At 39.4% G+C, this 19,388-nt stretch overlaps 1 protein-coding gene across 1 annotated transcript in view; it reads right to left on the bottom strand.

Moving 5' to 3' along the window:
- Positions 1–333: 333 nt before the first annotated feature.
- EFCAB2 (EF-hand calcium binding domain 2) overlaps positions 334–19,388 on the bottom strand; it is a 33,742-nt gene continuing 14,687 nt past the window's right edge. Inside the window, exons 2-7 of the mRNA XM_057414525.1 lie at positions 13,568–13,652; positions 8,749–8,821; positions 4,000–4,082; positions 2,151–2,193; positions 1,985–2,051; positions 334–970 (exon numbers count right to left, since the gene is read on the bottom strand). Of these exons, the coding sequence (XP_057270508.1) occupies positions 855–970; positions 1,985–2,051; positions 2,151–2,193; positions 4,000–4,082; positions 8,749–8,821; positions 13,568–13,652 (467 nt within the window). The 3' untranslated portion in view covers positions 334–854. The remainder of the gene's footprint in view (positions 971–1,984; positions 2,052–2,150; positions 2,194–3,999; positions 4,083–8,748; positions 8,822–13,567; positions 13,653–19,388) is intronic.

The following is a 19,388-nucleotide window of genomic DNA, read 5'->3' as shown; positions in this document are numbered from 1 at the left end:
GAGACATGTATTCTACACTAACATCTTTCAAAAAATAGTGCTTTATGAGTTTATGAAAACCAAATTCCAGTCCCATGATCTCAAGGCAACAGTACAGAGTTTTAAACAGCTTAAGCTCCTGACTTTCAAACTGGTTATGAAAGAGGAACTGTATATTACCTATAGTAACAGAAATGTTCTTGAGGATTTCTTTGTAAATTTGACTAGGGCAATGGCTTGAGTGCTACCTGCGTGTTTAAAATGGAAGCAAAATACCATGTGCCAATGGATGAGTCGCATAAAATAGAACTGACTGGTCCAGTTTAATTGCCTATGGTTAACCAAACACAAATATTTGACTATACCCAGAAATTGTAGAAAGCTTATTTGATCTATTATATTTCAAAAGGAGTAGCCTACCGTGTTTTATTAGTTAAGCATAAACAAGGATTACATATAAATATAAAAGCTTTATCTTAGTAGCATGCCTTCACAATTTTAGTCATCTTAAGGTACTCACTTCCCTACTTATTACCCACTTTCAAGGTCTCATTTTTCCATTAGGTTTTCAGAAGCAATTGTAAAGTAATTTCTTGACTCCATTAACATTATTTTTCCTGTTATTTTCAAACCAAATTCCATGATTTCTTTTCCAGACCTTACACAGTATTTCTGTCAAGAGCTCTTTTTCCAGGTGTGACTATATTTCAACATGTATATAGAACCTAAGGAAATATAGCTACACACAGATTTTATTTGAATTATAAGCACAGTTACAAATTGAGCTTTGTTACACTTTGAAATACTCCTTTCAACTAACTGCCAGTGTACACTGCTGTTACCAAAAGGCATCCCAATCACTAAACGGCAAGATCTTAAGTTTCATCTACTACCAGCTTTGAAATGTAGTTTCTGTAGCGAACAGTGTTTGTTTCTGGATCTAGAGCAACAGAGAGCATGTTCTCCATTTCTTCCTCAGTAAAGGGCTCACCTGAAAGACAGCAGAGAATAACACTTTGTCTTCATTATTCTTTTAAGGACTGGCAAGTCATCCCACTTTTTCCTTGAAAGGATCCCCTTTTGGTCCTCACACAGAGGAGAAAAGGTGTAACACGAAGGTTCCAATTCCTTCGTTTTTGCAAATGTGAGTCCTGCACACCAAGCAAGCTGGTCTAAGGGAAAGGAGACAGAGGGCCTGGGTTTTTTGATCTCCTTTTAGTTCACAGACTCAAAAATGTCCTATTCTGCTCTGCCCCAGAGATGTTGAACCAACCATTTTTGGCAGAATTAATTCTTCTAATGTGTACAATAGAATGATTTTCTCTCATTTGGCTATCCTTGCACTTGCATTTACATTGTGAAAGGCTTTGGTTTTTCTCTTTTTGGAAGCTTTAAAGCTGCTGATGCCTACTTCATCCCTCTTTGAGAACAAGGTTCCCATCTGAGGATAGGTCTTGCAGAAAGGCTGCACGTCATTTTGTACCTGAGACAGGCAGGCACGCATGAATCAGACATGCAAGAAAAGCAGGCTCTTCAAGGGATATTGAGGATTACATGATATACAACTCAAATCTGGTCTTTGAATCTCTTTGTTTGCATATGGCACTAGAATTAAGATCAAGATAATGTAGGAATGAATGAGCACTGAAACTACCTGAATCATCAGGAAACCCAACCAACCATTTTACAGGACAGAAAATGTCAGATTGTTAGGAAGCACAGAGATGCACACAGGATCAGAAAATATCCACATAAGATTGAATTATAACTCTTAATAATAATTTTTATCTTATAATGTCTGCAAGCAGGCAGACAAATGTTCCTTTCCTGCATTATTCCCCAGTGAAGTGTTCTAGTCTGCAGCCACTCATCACAGCAACACTATTGTTTGAAGACAATGTATCTACTTCTGCAAGTTTTGGCATGCAGAATGAGGACCTCAAGGTGCCATATACACATGTAATGTTTATTTACTTAAGTACTGATATTACAAAAGTCATGTTACCTTCTTCAGTCAAATATTTGACCAGATCCTCTTTAGTAATATATCCACATTTATTCTCATCCAAAACCTTTAAGGAAAAAAGAATGAAATTTGGGTTTAATCATTTTGAACCAAGAATCAGCAACTTCTTTCCAGCAATTGGGTACTGGAGTATTTATTTACAGACCTCAAAAGCATGTAGAAGAACATCTTCTGGAATAGGCCGGTAGCTGAAACGAATCAGAAAAGTTAAGTCACTGTTTGCCAGGCTGCTGTACTATACTGAAAAAATAAAATTAGTACTAAAGGAAAAGGAAAACTTATTTTCTCTGAGAATTTACTAAGTTTTTCTGTCAAGCATTTGATTCCAGCTTGATTTTTTTTGAACTGTCCATATCTTTACCTCTTATGTCTTTTATTCTACTCCTGTTTAATTTCCCTTGTGTTAAGGAGCCACATGAATGGCTCTGCATGTTTGGGCAGGCAGGAATCAGTAACAGGTGAATCATTCCACGTAGCCAATGCACTGAACATAAGATGGCCAAACCAAGGAAATTAAGTTTTGTCCTAGTAGGCTGGTAGCTAAGGCAACTGATCACCCAGTGGGACTTTGACAGTCTAATGAGCTGATGATGTGCAAAGGAGGCTGGTGGCTATAAAAGAAAAGCTATGTCACTGACAGTTTCAGAGAGACAGGAGAACTGGGCACGTGTGTGCGTGCATATGTGTGCCTGATTTCAGAGCTGGAAAGGCAGCACTGTGTAGCAACAGAGACCTTCCACAGCCCAGCAGACTCTCACCAACCCCCAAGAATACTAAAGAGAAGACGTTGAAGCCAGAATGGTTCTAACTGCTTGATTGCTTTGTCCAGACCCGCCTCACTCTTTTACTATCTAAAAATCAAATGTTCTAACAAGAGGCCTTGTTTTTTGTGATCCAAATCTCATGTAACCTTGGAGAAGTAAACTATGAACATAATGCCCCAAAAGATAAAGTGGGTCTTGACAAGCCTGCACTAGCCTGGGCAAAGCACAAGGGGAAGGTTTTGTGTGTGTTTGCGTGGAGGGAGTGTGGAGGAGAGGGTGAGAGCTCAGAGCATCAAGGTATCATTTTAGGAAAGGGTGAACATCAGTGTAGAGCCAGAAACTGACATGAAGGTCAGAGAATGCAAAGGTACAGGAACCTGGAAAGGCACACTGGTACCAAACACTGACGGCTGGTCTCTGTCCAGGCATGGGTGCAAAGACTCTGAAACACAGCCCCAGGGTGGCCCCACTCCCTCTGGATGCTGCAAGACAGTTTGGGAAATCCTGTAGACATTTCATGTGTAACACGCCCGCCTACCAAAGGCCTTCTGTGTGCAAAATAGCTTCTCAGTATTGGACAAGATGAAGTCCCTCAAAACCTTTGGCTGCCATCTTTAAAAAGAAAGATAAATTGCCCATAAGTAATCTTGCTTTTAGTGGAAAATATTGAAATAACACAAGTTCCTGTGTACATGCAAAGATTGCCATGAATCTTTGAATACTGAACAGCATTTTTGTTCTAGATTTTCAAATCAGTAGTCTTTCAGAGTGCTATTTTGTGTACATTCAACTGTACCTGGCAGTCGCTTTGACACATGAATATGAAGCTGATTTATACAACTTATTAAAAATACACTGTAACAGACTGTGCTTTTCAGTAACTCTAATTCATATGTTCAGAGAAAGTAATAGTTATGACCTTAATTTGCATATAAAACATTTCAGAGACACACAAAACATGTTGAATAGCAAGTTAATTCTGATTCACATTATCACAATTCACGACTATAAACTGATATTATTTATATCATCCATACAACATAATCTCATGTAAACAAAGTAATTTTGAAACAAAATCTATCAAGTTAATGTAAACTGAGTTTAAATACCAAGGCAGAAATAATCGGTATTCTTTGCAGTTATATAAAATTACTGTAGATATATTTATTCAGCATCAACTCAGTTAATCTGGAATGAACTACAGACACAGAAAAATCCACTTTCCATTACCTTCTGTCGAGAAGTACTTTTGTCATCACAGGAAGAAAGTTTTCCAGATGAACATAACCACCTGTTTCTTCTTCATCTTCTACCTAAAAATAAAACTTAAGTATGGCAGGTTATATGACTCATTAGCAAGCTAATATGAAAACCAGAAAATTGGGGTGGTTCCCGCATTAAAATTATAGTGTTAGACTTTGAATATTTATATCAGGTTTTTAATATCACATGGCACCATAGCATCTGGGTGAAATACTTGTGAACAAATAGAAAGAAATAAGAGGAAGAAATACCATCCCAGGCAAAACACAGGCCTGCTCTTAGGGACACATTCAACAACTCAATACTGCCCTCTTGTGCTTAGAAACCATTCGTGCAAAGGAACCGGACGCCTAGTAACTGATCTTATCTCCCAGAGTAACTGGGCAGAGGTTTAGGCATTCAGACTGCATTCATGCTAGTGAAGCCTGGCAGAACCTGGAATATTCCCAAGCAGTGTAACGTGGCCACCCGTAACAGCAAACCATTAGCACGTTCCCTGGCATGATTTTGGCCTGTGCCACCTACCACTCCTCCCAGCAGTCACCCGGACCTTAGGGACTTTCCCCCAACAAGCTGCTTTGTGCAGCCTCTCTGCATAAAACATTTACCAGGGCAGACATGAGCTGCTCTGTGCCAGCTGGCTTCAACACCCAAGGATGTTTCTAGGCGTATTTAATGTGCTAGTTTGGACATAGCCCCAGTCTAGTACACCTCAAGGATGGAATTTGTTGTCTCCACATGTTTCATAGCCAGAGAGAGTCATCAGGGGAAGGACCAGAGAAGTAGGCAGCCTGAGCCAGGGCAGGCTGAAACAGTCATAAGGCAGCCCATAAAAAGCTATACAAAGAAAAGCTTCCTTTTGCTTCCTGAATAAATTAACAGTTTAGTCCTAAGACATCAGGGACTCCTAGCAGCATTCTCACTACATTCCCATACTTCCACAAGAGATGAGCAATGTGGTAAAAACTGCTCCCTATCATTGGGGTACATCCTCTCCCTGAAAAGTTCAAGTTTTAGTACAAAAAGAACCCCTCTAATGGAGCTAGCCTGTTCCTGTTTGTGTTGAACCTGGATGCATATCTTGAAGTCTCACACGGCAGCAGCAACACCTTACTAGGCTCTCCAAGACACAGCTCAGATTGAAAGAAGACTCAGACACTCTTTTGAAATCTCCTAACCAAGCCAGGAAAAGACAAAGTAAGAAATCTTCATCTTGCGAGCTGGGTCAGAGCTGATACATGCAGTTGCTTAAATGGAAAGCTGCAATTGCTGCTGCATGATCTTTTCCAGTGCTCTTGAAGGGTTTTGGTTGTGAAAAGGAGGCAGCCACCACCTCTTGCTGCTTTAGAGTGGAAACTGGCTTGAAAAAGACACTTTTTCCCCTCTGTTTGGCAAGCCTAGCATACGGGATCCTTAGCAAGGAAATGAAGCTGCTACACACTTCATGTTAAATCAAATGGTACCTTTTACTGCTACAGAATCATTTGTTTTACTGCTTGCCTGATTGAAAAGATGTAACAAAATACCTGGCAAAACTGAACTTCTTTTCAGTGACGTAACAGTTAGCCAATACACTGCGTCACAAATACTGAGATGCATGAGTACATAGGATGTTTTAGCAACATCTGTCCTTCATCTAGTATTAGGTTAGAAGTCCACAGAGACAGAAAAATAAATGTGGTAGCTATTTATCAGAAATAGACATGTCTTGTGTTAAGCGGAACAAAGTAAAGCAAGGACCCAAAACATCCATGAAGATGGCAAGTTATATAGAAGATGTTTAAGGGAAAGAAAAAAAAAACCAAACAAAACATTAGATCTGCTCATCCAAACATCTGAAGTTCATCCTAATTTTCATACCAGAGGAACTCACTCTCATGACCACTTCAGAGTTTGATGTAGCAAATACCTGTGAAACTGTTATCCCTCACTGACAAATATAATCCACATTTGTCTCTTTTTATTGGTGTGCTATTTTTATTCTCCCTCCAGAAACCAGTCTGTGAAAGAAATGTGTCCTTCCTGACAATGAACCTGGGAGGTGATAAACAACCTCAGCTGCCTCTGACCTGGAACGAACACCTTCCATTTCAGTGGGTCTTACAGGCCCAGCAATATCATGAACTGTTAAAATCAATCCTATTTCTAACATTGGATACATATGTGTATAAATTATAAATTATATAAATATATATTAATATATTAACATTGTCTAAATCAGTAAGTATTCAGATTTGCAGGTATATGTATAATCTTACTCTTCCTCATGCTCACTCCTGTTCTACATTTCATTTCCCATTTATGTTTTCTTTTTTCTGTAATTCCTCCTCTTTTCACAGTGACTGTGAAAACAACAGGTTTTGTTTGTTCAAATTCTGTGAGTTTTGCTTTATTTCTTTCCTTTGTGTACATCTACAACCCCTGTAACAACTGTATCGTAGCACCCATTATGTTTCATATCTCTGCTCTCACGGCCATACTATTATCAAATGTAACATTTGGGACTCCAGTCACAAAGAAACAGAACCATCTTCCAGAGCTGTCCAGGAGATCTGTGCCACAGCAGTGCACTGAACCTGGGATTTCAAACTGCAGGCATTGTAATAATCCTGAAAGTAGCTTTCACCATCTCCAAGCTTATCACTTAATCTTAACTTTATAAATAGGCCTAAAGACATAATATTACGTATAACATTTAGCATAAAGCAATATAGGAAACAGTATATGATAATTTTTACAAATAAAATAATTATATGAATGCTGATTTGGCAGATATGAATAATTTGAGGGCAACATATGCTAGTTTAGCTACAATAAAGCTAATAGGAAGATGAGATTACTGAGAGACACAAGTAGTGAGAAACAGAAATTAATCACAGCTTACAATGAGAAAAAATACTGGAGAAACTGATTACAACTGGCCAACAGAGGGAATTTTTACTTTTTCTAGATTAAGATAAAATTGTACTACCATAGTCAATGATAACAGTGTCTTAAAGAAATTAAGACAAACTTTTGATTAACATGATATATCAAGGGTTTCACAAGAAGAGTGTTGTTCTGGTACTAAACCTACGCCAAAGTTTCATTTACAGGCACCATGAAACCTTCTGTGGGATTTAATTTCCAGTTCAGTGCTCTTTAAGGTTAACCAGTACTCTTGAATGTACTTCTTGCAGTATTGTACTTTAATACAGTTGCAATCAACAATCACGTATGTTACATTATTCTATCTCAAGAATCTTCCGCCTCATTCCTGTATTGTATTGCACCTTCTTATGCATTACTTGTTATGCAGTAACATTGAAGAAGAAGAAAATGAAAAACAAAAGGAAGTCCAACCTCTTTGGGAGGGGAAAGGAGGCCTTGAACAACTGTCCTGGTTTCCCTGGACTGGGCAGAGGTGGTCAAAGCATCCCCTTCCTTTTCTCAATTCTGAATCTTGAGTCACTTGTGCTGTTCATTTGCTGCAAACAAAAATCCCTCTGGGCCACTAAAAATATCATTGATCTTAAGCACCATAATTTCTCTTTCCATTTTGTCTTGTTGTCAGTAGAAGCTGGGACAATCTGGTACTGGGAGTACAGAGCCAGAGCAGACAGACTGCAGTATCACATTAAAAGTTCTTTCTCCTCTGATGGTTCTTTGCATTTCCTCATCTGAAGCAGCTGCATCATTTTCACAAGACTTATCATAAGGTTTCTCACACTAAATTCTGATCTACAAGAGACCAGACAAGCCTATCAAGGAGAGACTGCTACTGCAAGCATCCAAATTTTTGTTGGCGACGTGAAGAAAAAAAGAGATCAATTCCCAGTATCCTGACCTATACATGAAAAAGAGAAAAATCCTTCCTCCACCTCTCAGCTCGAGCATCTTCCATTCCCTAAGGCAGCATATCAGTTTGCAAAATGAATGTGAAGTCTTTTTCCCATTTCTTTGTCTCATTTGTTCACCATACCCTGCCACAGCACTAGCACACCATCCTTTCTATTTCAAGCATGAGGTAAGGAGACAAAAATTAGTGTAGGAAAGACTGTGGAGAGATGTGATTGAAGTTCCTTGCCCCTGTGTTTCACTGGGAGAATTGGAGGACCACTAAAAAGGTTTTATATCTGAATTCTGAATTACAGGCTTAAGTAATCAAGTAAGAAAAGATTACTTACAACTGAGAAAGCTCAAGACTGGGAAAGACCTCATGAAGGACAGAAAGCAGAGATACAAGATAGCAATAACAGGACCCAGTGAAAGAAATAACAGGTCTTCCCTCACTGTATTTTTGGAATTTGGTGTTTTGTGGAGGTTTTTTTAATCTATAGAACACCTGATCAAGAACTTATTTTATTATTTAATCATCCAGTGTGTGTCCACAGCATGTCTAAAAGAGTGAGATGGTTAGGGCTTGGATATCCTAATCCAACTGAGGGGTTTTTTTCATCAGACAAAACCAATTTTTCCTCCATTTGCTACAAATGCCCCTCCACCATGTCACAGTGCCACAGTGTCAAACACTCCTCATTTTGACCAATTAATATTGTTACCTCATCAGCCTGAAAGCTTGCTTCAGGGCAACCTGAGAGACTGCCTGTCTGAGCCACTTCTATGACACTTCCAACCTCTGGGAAAAAAGCTTAGGTTTCCCACACAGCCAGGCAGAAGGGACAGACTTCTGCAAGTTTAAGATTGAAAAAAAATACAATATATCTAAACATTTACCTTTGCAAGCAGTTCATTCAGTTCTGCCTCAGTCGGGAAGCAACCTAGTGTCCTGACAATTACACCAATATCCCTGAAATAAAGAAAGAACAACTTTGTTTGTAAATCTGCAACACAAGAGTGTCTGGAGAATCCAGACACCAATTCAGAGTTTGCATATAGGGGTGTGCATGTAAAAGCACCCAAGCACACACAAGCATACATATGTAGATGATGTCTCAGTAAGCAATGTCTATTTTTACAGACATTAAATATTCTGGAGATTTTTGGAAGCATGTAATTGTTCTTGTGACTTTCCCCAGAAATTCCTCTTTACCATTGTATTGCAGTGTACTGTGTGCAGGTTACTTTTCAACTGCTGTCCTCTAATTGTTAAGCTTAATTTCAGTAAAGTCTACATTTATGCAGTTAATAAAGTACTTTGAAACGTACTGAGATGAAAGGTAACAAATAAAATATATGTTTACATTAAATGCTGTAAAGATACATATTTTAACTGCAGTAAAGAACAATTACAAGAGGTCAGGAAGGAGGCACCCCTGCTATGCCTCTGCTGTGCTCTGAAAGAGTCAAACACACCAGCACAGTGGTTTGTCACCACCCTGTTTATGCTGCAAATTATATTCATAGCTTGCATTTGCTGCTGAACCTGGTGCAGTTGTTCTGAGGCTCTAAATAAAATTCTGATCAAACTGGCAATGCCTCAAAAAAATTTAACAACATCACAGACTAGAAACAAAAAAGCTGTAAAAAAGAGTGCTAATGAGATTTAGGGTATGATTGAAAACAAAATAATGGAAGTATCAATATCTCTTGTGATTTTCAGACCAATTCTACAACACAGAAATGCACGCACATTTGAATAAGTATCCACAGTGGTGGTGGTTCCCATGATTCAAACCTCTGTGGTTTCTTCATCTTCACCAGTATACTTGGTGGAAAAAATAGACTGCCTATTAAAAATGGTAGGTACAAGAAGCAATGACCTTTGTAAAATCATCTTATAATGGTAAGGTCTTAAACTTGCACACCAAACACACATGAAATTATGCGGGTCAGTCTTTGGCCTCCTCAGACAGATCGCAAGAAGCTCCCATTCTGACTGAAAGCATTGAGAAGCACTACCATATACTACAGAGAGGAAAAGGCCGGCTGCAGCAACCTAGTTACAAGACAAAACCCAATCCCATACATAGAGTTGTTATGAAATTAAGCCATCTACTCAAATGACTCAGTGAAACCTTGCCCCCTGTGGATGTGAATGAGAGTTGGGCCACTGGCCTCAATGAGGTCAGACAGTCCTTATCCATGCACCCTGTTTCTAGTATGGGTATAGTATATTTGATGCCCTCACTCCTGTACTTCCTCATCTTTTCTAGCTAAAAGATACCTGTAAATGTTCTCTGCCACCCCCAGAGAAACACCCAACACAAATCATGCCTCCTTGCTGTCCCACACTATTTCTGCTCTTACAGACTGCCAGAGATGGAAAGGCTGCTATCACCCTCCTTCCTTACCTCATACTCTGCAATGGGACTTGGTAATACTCAGTAATGGGACTTAGCCATGGGACTAAGGTAAACCAGGTCCTAGAAGAGTTTGCAAAATGTGGCATTGCTTTCTGCTGTTTCTGGCAGTCTGTGTGTGTGCCATCATCTGAGGATGTTGTTTGAAGCGTCTGTGGTGAAAACATCACATTTGGTAATAACACAGAGTTTAAAGGATCCAGCTAGGAAATCGTATTTTCTTCCCAGCCACTTCCTCTCACTTAGTTGAGCATCTGGGTTTCTGTGTGGTCAAAATGAGTTTATGTTCATACCAGTTTCATAACAAGGATGTAATGTAACTTTGGGTCATGGTTTTCACCCTCTGTATAACACTTCCAATGACAAGATTTGAAAAGCCCTTGACTCAGGATGTGTTGTAAGCAGCACAAAACAGCACTGTCTTCCTCATGCTTAATTGCATAATAACTTGTATTTGCATCAGGAATCATGCAGTACTGATGGCGGCCTGTCAAGCCAGTGTAATTGTCCATATTTTTCACGGGTATCTGATATTTCAGGCAATAATATTCGTATGTCTGCAGTTCTGTTAAGAATTGTGCTCTACTGCCACCTTCTGATACAAGACAACCAGCCATTAATAATCCCATTATTGTGATTCAGCCCTCCAATATGAACCTGGGAATAATTAGATAATAAATCGTTCATTGTCAGTAACTGTACTATGATAACAAATAATGTGAAACTGTGCATTTACTGTGTTAAATAGACTTCTGAATGTCCCCTTTCACATGTTAGGACCTACTGCCTGAATAAATACTTTTTTTTTTGAAGTCTGCTTGTATCATTTCATTGTTGTCACATTTTCTCAAACTCTATATCCAGTATATAATAGACCGAGACCTGTAGCAAATTTTACTGCTATTTAGTCAGGACTGCAGATGCAAATGACAAATAAGAAATGGGTACATCATGGTGTGGTGAGGGTGAGGCGATCCCCAGCGCAGGGGGGTGGCATTGTCAGGGGTTCCCATGGAGGTGGCAAGCCCAGGAGGGCCGCCACAACCTGTCCCACTGCCCAGCCAGGAGCAGGGCAGCTGGGGGATGCCAGGAGCAGGGCAGCTCCAGCCTGGGCATCAGGCACCTCCCTGGGGATTGGCCAAGAGATTTGAGTGAGCTCTCTTCCCAAAGGTCCCTAAGGGCAACAGAACAGCAATGGTACCCAGTGTGGTGATGCACCCTGAAATTTTCACTATCTACTATAACTGAAAAATCATTTCACTTCTATGAAGTACCCATAATTTCTTGAATTTAGAGGCACTAGTAAGCACACATTGTTAAAACCATCACAGAAATATTTTGTACCTCTCTCACTTGTTTTATAATGTAGAAAAGGCATTTGGAACATTTAAAGATGTTTTGCAGTTTGGCTTTGTGAGGAATGTCTAATGATAATTCCATCAATTCTCACACTCCTTTGTAGGGGCCTATAGGGATGCTGGGGATGGACTCTTCATTAGGGACTGTAGTTATAGGACAAGGGGTAACGGGTTAAAACTTAAACAGGGGAAGTTTAGATTGGATGTAAGGAGGAAATTCTTTCCTGTTAGGGTGGTGAGGCACTGGAATAGGTTGCCCAGGGAGGTTGTGAATGCTCCATCCCTGGCAGTGTTCAAGACCAGTTTGGACAAGGCCTTGGGTGAGATGGTTTAGTGTGAGGTGTCCCTACCTGTGGCAGGGGGGTTAGAACTTGATGATCTTAAGGTCCTTTCCAACCCTAACTATTCTATGATTCTATAATTCTGTAGTAACTGATTCATAATTAAAAGCTCTGGTGATATTCTTGTGAAAATACTAATTTGAAATATAAAAAATTACTTCAGTAAACAACAGTTTATAACAACTTCAGACCCTGCTCAGTGAGGCATAAACACGCAGTTTACATCTTTTGCAACAAAAGCTGTATTGCTATGTGTGTGGATGTTTATGTTAAAATGACATTAAAGTAGCACTGTCAAATATTCAAACTTTTAAAATACCAGAATTAAGATATTTAGGAATTTTAAAATTTTACTTCTTTTAGTTCTGTATCTTGGAGCCAGTAAGGCCCTGACCAGTCTAACAGTCCATGGTTTTATCTTCCACTGAATTTTTCTTACTTCCTCATACAGATATTTTGTACGTATTTCCATTACATTGCATGCTAAAGGCATAATGTATGCAGTTCTCCCTCTTGACTCCCAACTGTACGTTCCATTCCCTCCGTTCTGGTCTCCCATTTCAAAAAGGAGAAAGCTGAACAAGAAGGAGCACAAAAAAAAAAAATAATAATAAATGGCCAGAGCTATGGAGCAGCATCTCCTAAGAGATTAAACACATCCAGACTCTTCAGCCTTAAACTACTGTGATGGGGGACACATGTGACAGGTATGAAATCATTAATGGCATTGAGAAGATTAATAGAGAATGATTGTTTGCTATTTACCATAAAAATTCAGGCACCATTCAACTAATGTGGCGGATGTACAAAAAAAAAAAGAAGAAATGCTGCATGTTTGCTCAATTCCTTATATTCTTCCCCAAAGCAACTACTAGTTCAGATAAGGGTATTGAGCTAAATGGGCTTTTGGTACAATCAAGTTTGATCGTCTTCATAGAATCATAGAATGGTTTCAATTGGAAGGGACCTTAAAGAACATCCAACCCCCCACCATAAGCAGGGACACCTCCCAGCAGACCAGGTTGCTCAAAGCCCCATCCAACCTGGCCTTGAACACTGCCAGGGATGGGGCAACCACAGCTTTTCTGGGCCACCTGTGCCAGTGTCTCACCACCCTCACAGTAAAGAATTTTTTCCCATTATCTAATGTAAATCTACCCTCTTTCAGTTTAAAGGCATTCCTCCTTGTCCAATCCCTACCTGCCCTTGTAAAAATCCCTCTTCAGCTTTCTTGTAGGAGCTTTCTTGTAGCTTTAGGTTATTGGAAGGCTGCTGTAAGGTCTCCCCAGATATTTTATATTTAATAGAATTAATATATTCAGGGCAGAGATTTGCTATTAATAATTGTAGCCTTAGAATTCTGGTCTAGCTGCAGTTTCCTCTTGCCTCTTTACTCCACCAGTCCCAGCATCCCTCTCTCAAGCCAGTTTCAATCTTCAACACTGAACAATGCAAAATATCTATTAAACAAGCAAAGACATACTTGCCCAATCAGGGCCAAATTACATTTTCTGCTAAAGCAGATGCAGTTCTTGGGAGTTATTTATCTCTGTACTAGATCCTATAACATTTCTGTGTGAAGATATTTACAAACCTGGCATCCACAGAATTACTGCCTTCATTGTCAAATGCCTCAAAAACTTCTATAATCTTTTTCTCAATTTCAGCTACTGCACCATCTGCAAAAACAAACATAAGAAAAGGAAAAGAAAGTTTCACTGAGCTGTTGCAACTGATTTATTTCCAATTAGGGAACTGTGAAAGCAGAAGCACCAAAATTGATAAAGGGGCAGCCAGAAAAGGTACTTCAAAAGAGCAAATGTTATTCTGAAAAAAACCAAAACACCACTCTAAATGCAAAATCTGTCAATTGTATTAGTAATACATTAGTAATATGGCCTTGCTATGGCTCTGCAGCTACATCTAGCCTGGTGGTAATGCTGTGCCTCAGCTACATGATCACCAAGCTGTCCTGGGGTGGACCCTGCCCAGAGCGTGCCACAGCTTCTTCTGAACCGTGAGCCCTTCCTGGTTGCTATGATGCCAGTGGAAGGACCAAGGCAAATGTGGGTCCAGGCTTGCCCTGAGATGGGCTGAGTCACTTCATCCAGGTTCCTGCATCCAAGGAAACATAAGTGCCCTCATGTCTACTAAACCATAATGTATGACAAGCTGAGAACCACAAAGAGACAGATAAGATACATGCACAGTGAATAAGTGTCATGGTAAATAATATATTGTAACAGTTTGGAAAGGAAGACAATCCCAGCAAAGGGGAAGAAGTAATTTGCTGCATTTGCTTTTTATACCTCAAAGAATGGGGCAAGAAGAACCACAAGTTATCACAGTTATATCTTGTCTAAAGCCAGAAATTGCATTCTTGGGTAAGGGAAGTACCAGGAACTAAATTCTGGAGAAAGAGGTCCAGCTAAAAAACCAAGGATGCCAGGGTAAATCAAGAATGAACTGGTTAACCCATTTATTAATGTTTGATGCCAAAAGACAGAATATACAAAGCAAAGTGATATGGAGCTGACCTTATGGTTCCTGTGGCTAAATACAGCCCCAAATTCTGGTTGGCAAACCAACTCTCAGGAGACATCATTTTGTGAGTTAGACCAGATGTCTCTACAGAGATGCCACAGGGAAAAACTGAGTTACAGCCGGAACATGAGGTTTGTATCAAGTATGCTTGTTTTCACATTTTCACTCTTCTGTATTTTCAACATAATAATTAAAACATAGCTCTCCTCTACTAGACTATTTATTTTCTTCTTAGGCTTATGTGGCATTAAATGTTGAGCAGCAGCACTAAACCACTGGATCTTGCTCCCACAGGCATAACAAATTCATACCTCATCTTCTACAATCACAGTAGTTTGGCAATCCCAGGGGCTGCAGCATGCAACCATTGTTTCCATTTGCTCTCTTGTCCTTGTGTCAGAAATGTCTTTTCTGGCAAAAGATATCAGAACTGAACATAGCTAAATGACACATTGGCTTTGTGACCTCCCTGTCTTGATCTCAACTCATGAGCTTTTTCATTGTATTTTCTTCCCCATGTGCTGTTGAGGAGGGCAGGGAGTGATTGGGTAGGTGCCTGACAGCTGGCCGAGGTCAACCCACCACAGACTGCAAGTACTTCTATATAGTAGTGGATTCATCCGGACATAAGGAAGCTCTTCCTCATACAGAAGAGAGATGCATCCCCTTATAAAGGTACAGGTGCCTGCTGTTTTCCACCTGTGTTTGAACTTTGTATTGAACTCCTCCAGAGGACACTTAAAGAGAAGAGAGCTACGAATATATCCTGTATTCCTCCCTCTGACTTTATTTCCCCGACAGAAGCATAGGCAGGTACATGTACAATGGATTGGAGACTGGAGCTTACTGAGGAAGAAGAGTTCAGTCCCCAGATATAGGACAAGCTGTATTCTTTTCGTAGCTTGACAATAATGCCTAACTTTCATGTGCCTAAGAAGTAAAATCCACATTTAATTCCATTCCAGAAAACACAGTTAAATCTCAGTGGACCTGATTCCTTGCAGTAAGAAGCCCTAAAGACTCTCAAACTACTACATTTGATGTGATTTTCTTCTGTGACTTCAGAGAGTCTTGGATCCAGTCTCCAATGTACACTGTTGGAGTTCAGTTCTTGAGATCTGGCAATTCAATTGTACACTATGTCTTGCAACAGAGAAATGCTGAATAAATATTTATAGCTGCATATTCTTGGCTTGATGGTGAGCCTTCTATAGAAATAAAAATTAACCAAGGGGAGGCAGAGAGAGATTTCCAGTACTGGAACTATGTAGCCATCCAGCCTTTTCAATCTTTGCCTTATGTGAAGAAAGTATGCATTAATCTTACCTGTGTCAAGAGGGCTGTCAAAGAAAGGTCCTGAAATGAAATTGCACTGATGTTTAATCTAAGTACTAGATAATCTGTATTTCTTCCAAAAACTGAGAGGAAGTTATGATAAAGAGCCATATCCACCAAAGAAAACATAATATACTGTAGTCCTCTCAAAGACTCCCTGTGAGATGAGTAACAGGAGATGAGCTATTGCCTAAATCTCTCATCCTTGCTTGGTGAATGAAAGCCAAGGATATTCAACGCAGTTTCGGCTGGCAAAGCTAGTTATCTGAAGACTTCTATGATTCACTCTAAACTTCTCTTCAGGAGGGAGAAAAAGATGGATTCTAGTGCTAGGGTAAGTAATGGATAAAGGATTAAAATTATACCTCCAAGAAGGGTATCAAGAGATCAGACACGCAGTTAACTCAGCAGATGTGATGCTCTAATGTACTAAAATCTTTTGGTACAAGGAGAATCATTCCATGGATAGATCAACTAGTTTCATGTTGCCCCATGGAGCAACGTTTTAGCAGTTTTCAGGACAGAAATATGTACACTCTGATTGAATAAAAGATTTCACTCACTTATTCTACTAAGTAGATAAACAATACATAATATCAAAGATAAAATTATCTGATTAATTGTAATAGATTGAATAAATAATTTAAAATATTAATTTAATAAATTAATTTAAATCATAATTTAAAACTATCATGCCAAAAAAATATGCCAATACATACAACTACTTATTCCCTCAAGTGTATCCTGCAGGGGTGATACAGTATTTCCAGTTTTATGCTGCTAAAATGCTTCAGAGACATTTTTTTTTCTCATTTTCTCGTTCTCACTTATTTTCCTACCACATATGCAATAAGAAGACAGAATGTCTTAAACTCCATTCCTAAGGTACATTAACTGGAAAGTGTATTCAATATTACTTTTCCTTCCTGTACTGTCCCTTGCTACTTTCCCAGTTTGTTTAGCATGAAGTAGATAAAGCTCTGGACGCTGCCAGTTAAGTAAGACTGCCAGGGAGCTGGGACTCCCAGATTAATTCTGGTGGGTCTTGCAGACCGAATTGTTCTTCTTCAGCTTGTTCAGACAGTTCCCCAGCACTTTGAGGCCCACTTGAAGCCAGTCCTTAAGCAGCATACCTGCCTCAATTGTGACATCTCTTCTTTAAAGACCACAGCTTCAGTCTTTTCAGGGAACAGGAGTAATTAAATAGATGAGGCTTTGCCACTCTTGAGGAATGAGCATTTTTAAAGTGATTTCTAGTTGATATGATTTGCCAGATTGTACCTTTTTTTTTAACTGTAGGAGCTTGCTTTATTTCTTCCTCAGGGCCAGTAGCTCTGATGGTTCAAAAATACAATCCTTCCTTTCACTGAAGTGAAATTATGTGCAGAAAAAAAGAGGTATCAAAGGAACAGGCAGGCCAACATTAAATAACCACCTAAAATGCTGGGGAGCAGCATCTGTCCTCTGCTAAGAGGAAAAAATTCAGTCCCAATACAGCCAGAAGAACCTATTTACACTATGTGATACTCTGAAACTCTTTTTGCACTATATAAAGAGTAAAATGAAGGGCTGGTTTGTAGAAGCACCAGCGGGCTTGATCAACACACCTGAAACATTAATCTTTATAAACATTAATCTAGGTGCATTTTAATAAATATAGTCAATTTTATATTTAAACTCCTATATGCATGTGGGCACCTTATTAATTATTCCATCCTCTCTTCATGGTACTATATTATGGTTACAAGTAGGTGTGAGGAAACCCCTGAGGTCTCTGGAGACAGGAATCCTTTGTCACTGGGGCTGCCTTGCTGAACTGGTCAGTCTGAAAGGACAAGCAATGCAACTAGGTAACCCCAACTCAGTGACAGATAGTTTGAGAGTAATGTGTATGTTGTTGTCTTAGTGTAATGTATATGTTCTTGTTCTGGTTTTATTTAGAAGTGTTGTTATCAGCAGCTCTGTTGTAGATCTCCCCCGCCACTAAGCAAGGCTATCAGCAGGAAATACAGAACTGTACCAGTGGCTATGGACTCCAGCACCATCTCTTCTCTTTCCCACTAGCCATTATTTCAGCCAAAAGTAGGCAGCAAGCTTGGTGCTTGGGGTTCAAAAACTGGGAAGAGGTTGCAAAGACTTAAAAAAGAAGGAAGACTTTTAAGACTGGACTGGACACGAGAGGGGACATGACTGTGCAGGTAGCCACATGAGAAAATGTGAGTATTAAAGCTCCCTGCAATCTCCACTCAGCTTCAGCAAACCTTCTGTTTCTGCTCACAGATCCAAGCTACGGTATTTAACCACCCTCCCCCCACTGCTCCAACACTCTTTCATAAAGCCCTTATGACCAGCCTTTGCAAATCCTAGCTCTTCCCATCATCTCCAAAATCACAATTAATAATCTCTGTCTTGCCATACAATGCCAATCAAAAAAGAGAGGTGAGAAGTTGGTTGACCTATGGGGAATATCTGAGACAGCCAGAGGTGGAGAAGTTACAAAAAAGTAAGTAAGTGTGAGGTGCCTGCTTAAAAACTGAACCTACTGCATGGTGAAAATATAATAATTTTATATTATATTTTGTATCTTCAATTTATATTATATTTTTAATATTAAAAAGCGGTAAAATGTTTGGCCAACAAGCAGAAATAGGCAAACGCACTTCAGCCCTTACAGCTTTAATATGGAGCCAAAATCTTAAAAATGTGTCAAGATGCAGGAACAGGTCCCCATTAAGAATGGAGACTGGTGCTGTTCCTGAAGAACACCATGGTCTCTTTAAAGATGATTCCCAGTTTATAATCTAGGTGCACAGGGCAAATGGATGAAAGGGATTAACTAAGAAAGCAAGAGATTTGTCTCTGATGTTTGTAGCCACTCTTTCATCTGACCTTATCAAAAATCCTTCACAAAACCACTAATGGAAATAAGGGCATAAGAACAGGGAGGGAGAAAAAAAATCTGTCTGCAGCTCTAAGAAGAAATGTACAATGTATATTTGCTTAAATATGCAGGAAAAAAAAACAGTAAGAGACTTCACAACTGCAACTCTGAGGAGGTTATCAGTTAGCTGGAATGAGATCTAATCAGTTTTTTAAGTGTTAACTGGACCATCAGCTAGGTTAAGATACTGAAAAGCAGTTACAGTACTGAGCACTATCAGCACAGGTAAAATCTTCAACACTCTCAAATCAGTACATTGGTTTTATCAAGACAGGGAGTTTCCAGAACAAAAAAGCAAAGCCAGTGTGGTGTCATAAGAGGAATTCCTGGTGATAGTATCAGATGATATCCTGTGAAACTGCTTCTCTTCCCTAACTCCAAAGGAAAGGATACAACACCCTAGATCATTCTGCCACAAATGTTTGTGCTGCCTTCATCTTAACTGCAGGGAGCTTGACTGACTTAAAAAAAATTCAGAAACCTTGCCCTCCCCAAAGAAGAAAACTTTACAGCATTTAACTAATTTTATTTTAAGAAAATTGCTGAAGAAAAGAAATACAGGGGGAGAATGGTCTTGAGGCCGTTTGAATTTGGC

Source organism: Pezoporus wallicus, unplaced genomic scaffold (assembly GCF_028554395.1).
Source record: "Pezoporus wallicus isolate ANWC-B61680 ecotype Strahan unplaced genomic scaffold, APGP_CSIRO_Pwel_v1 contig_8042, whole genome shotgun sequence".
Classification (NCBI taxonomy): Eukaryota; Metazoa; Chordata; class Aves; order Psittaciformes; family Psittacidae; genus Pezoporus; species Pezoporus wallicus.
Note: the sequence above shows the minus strand (reverse complement) of the source record. Positions and strands in the feature narration are given on the sequence as shown.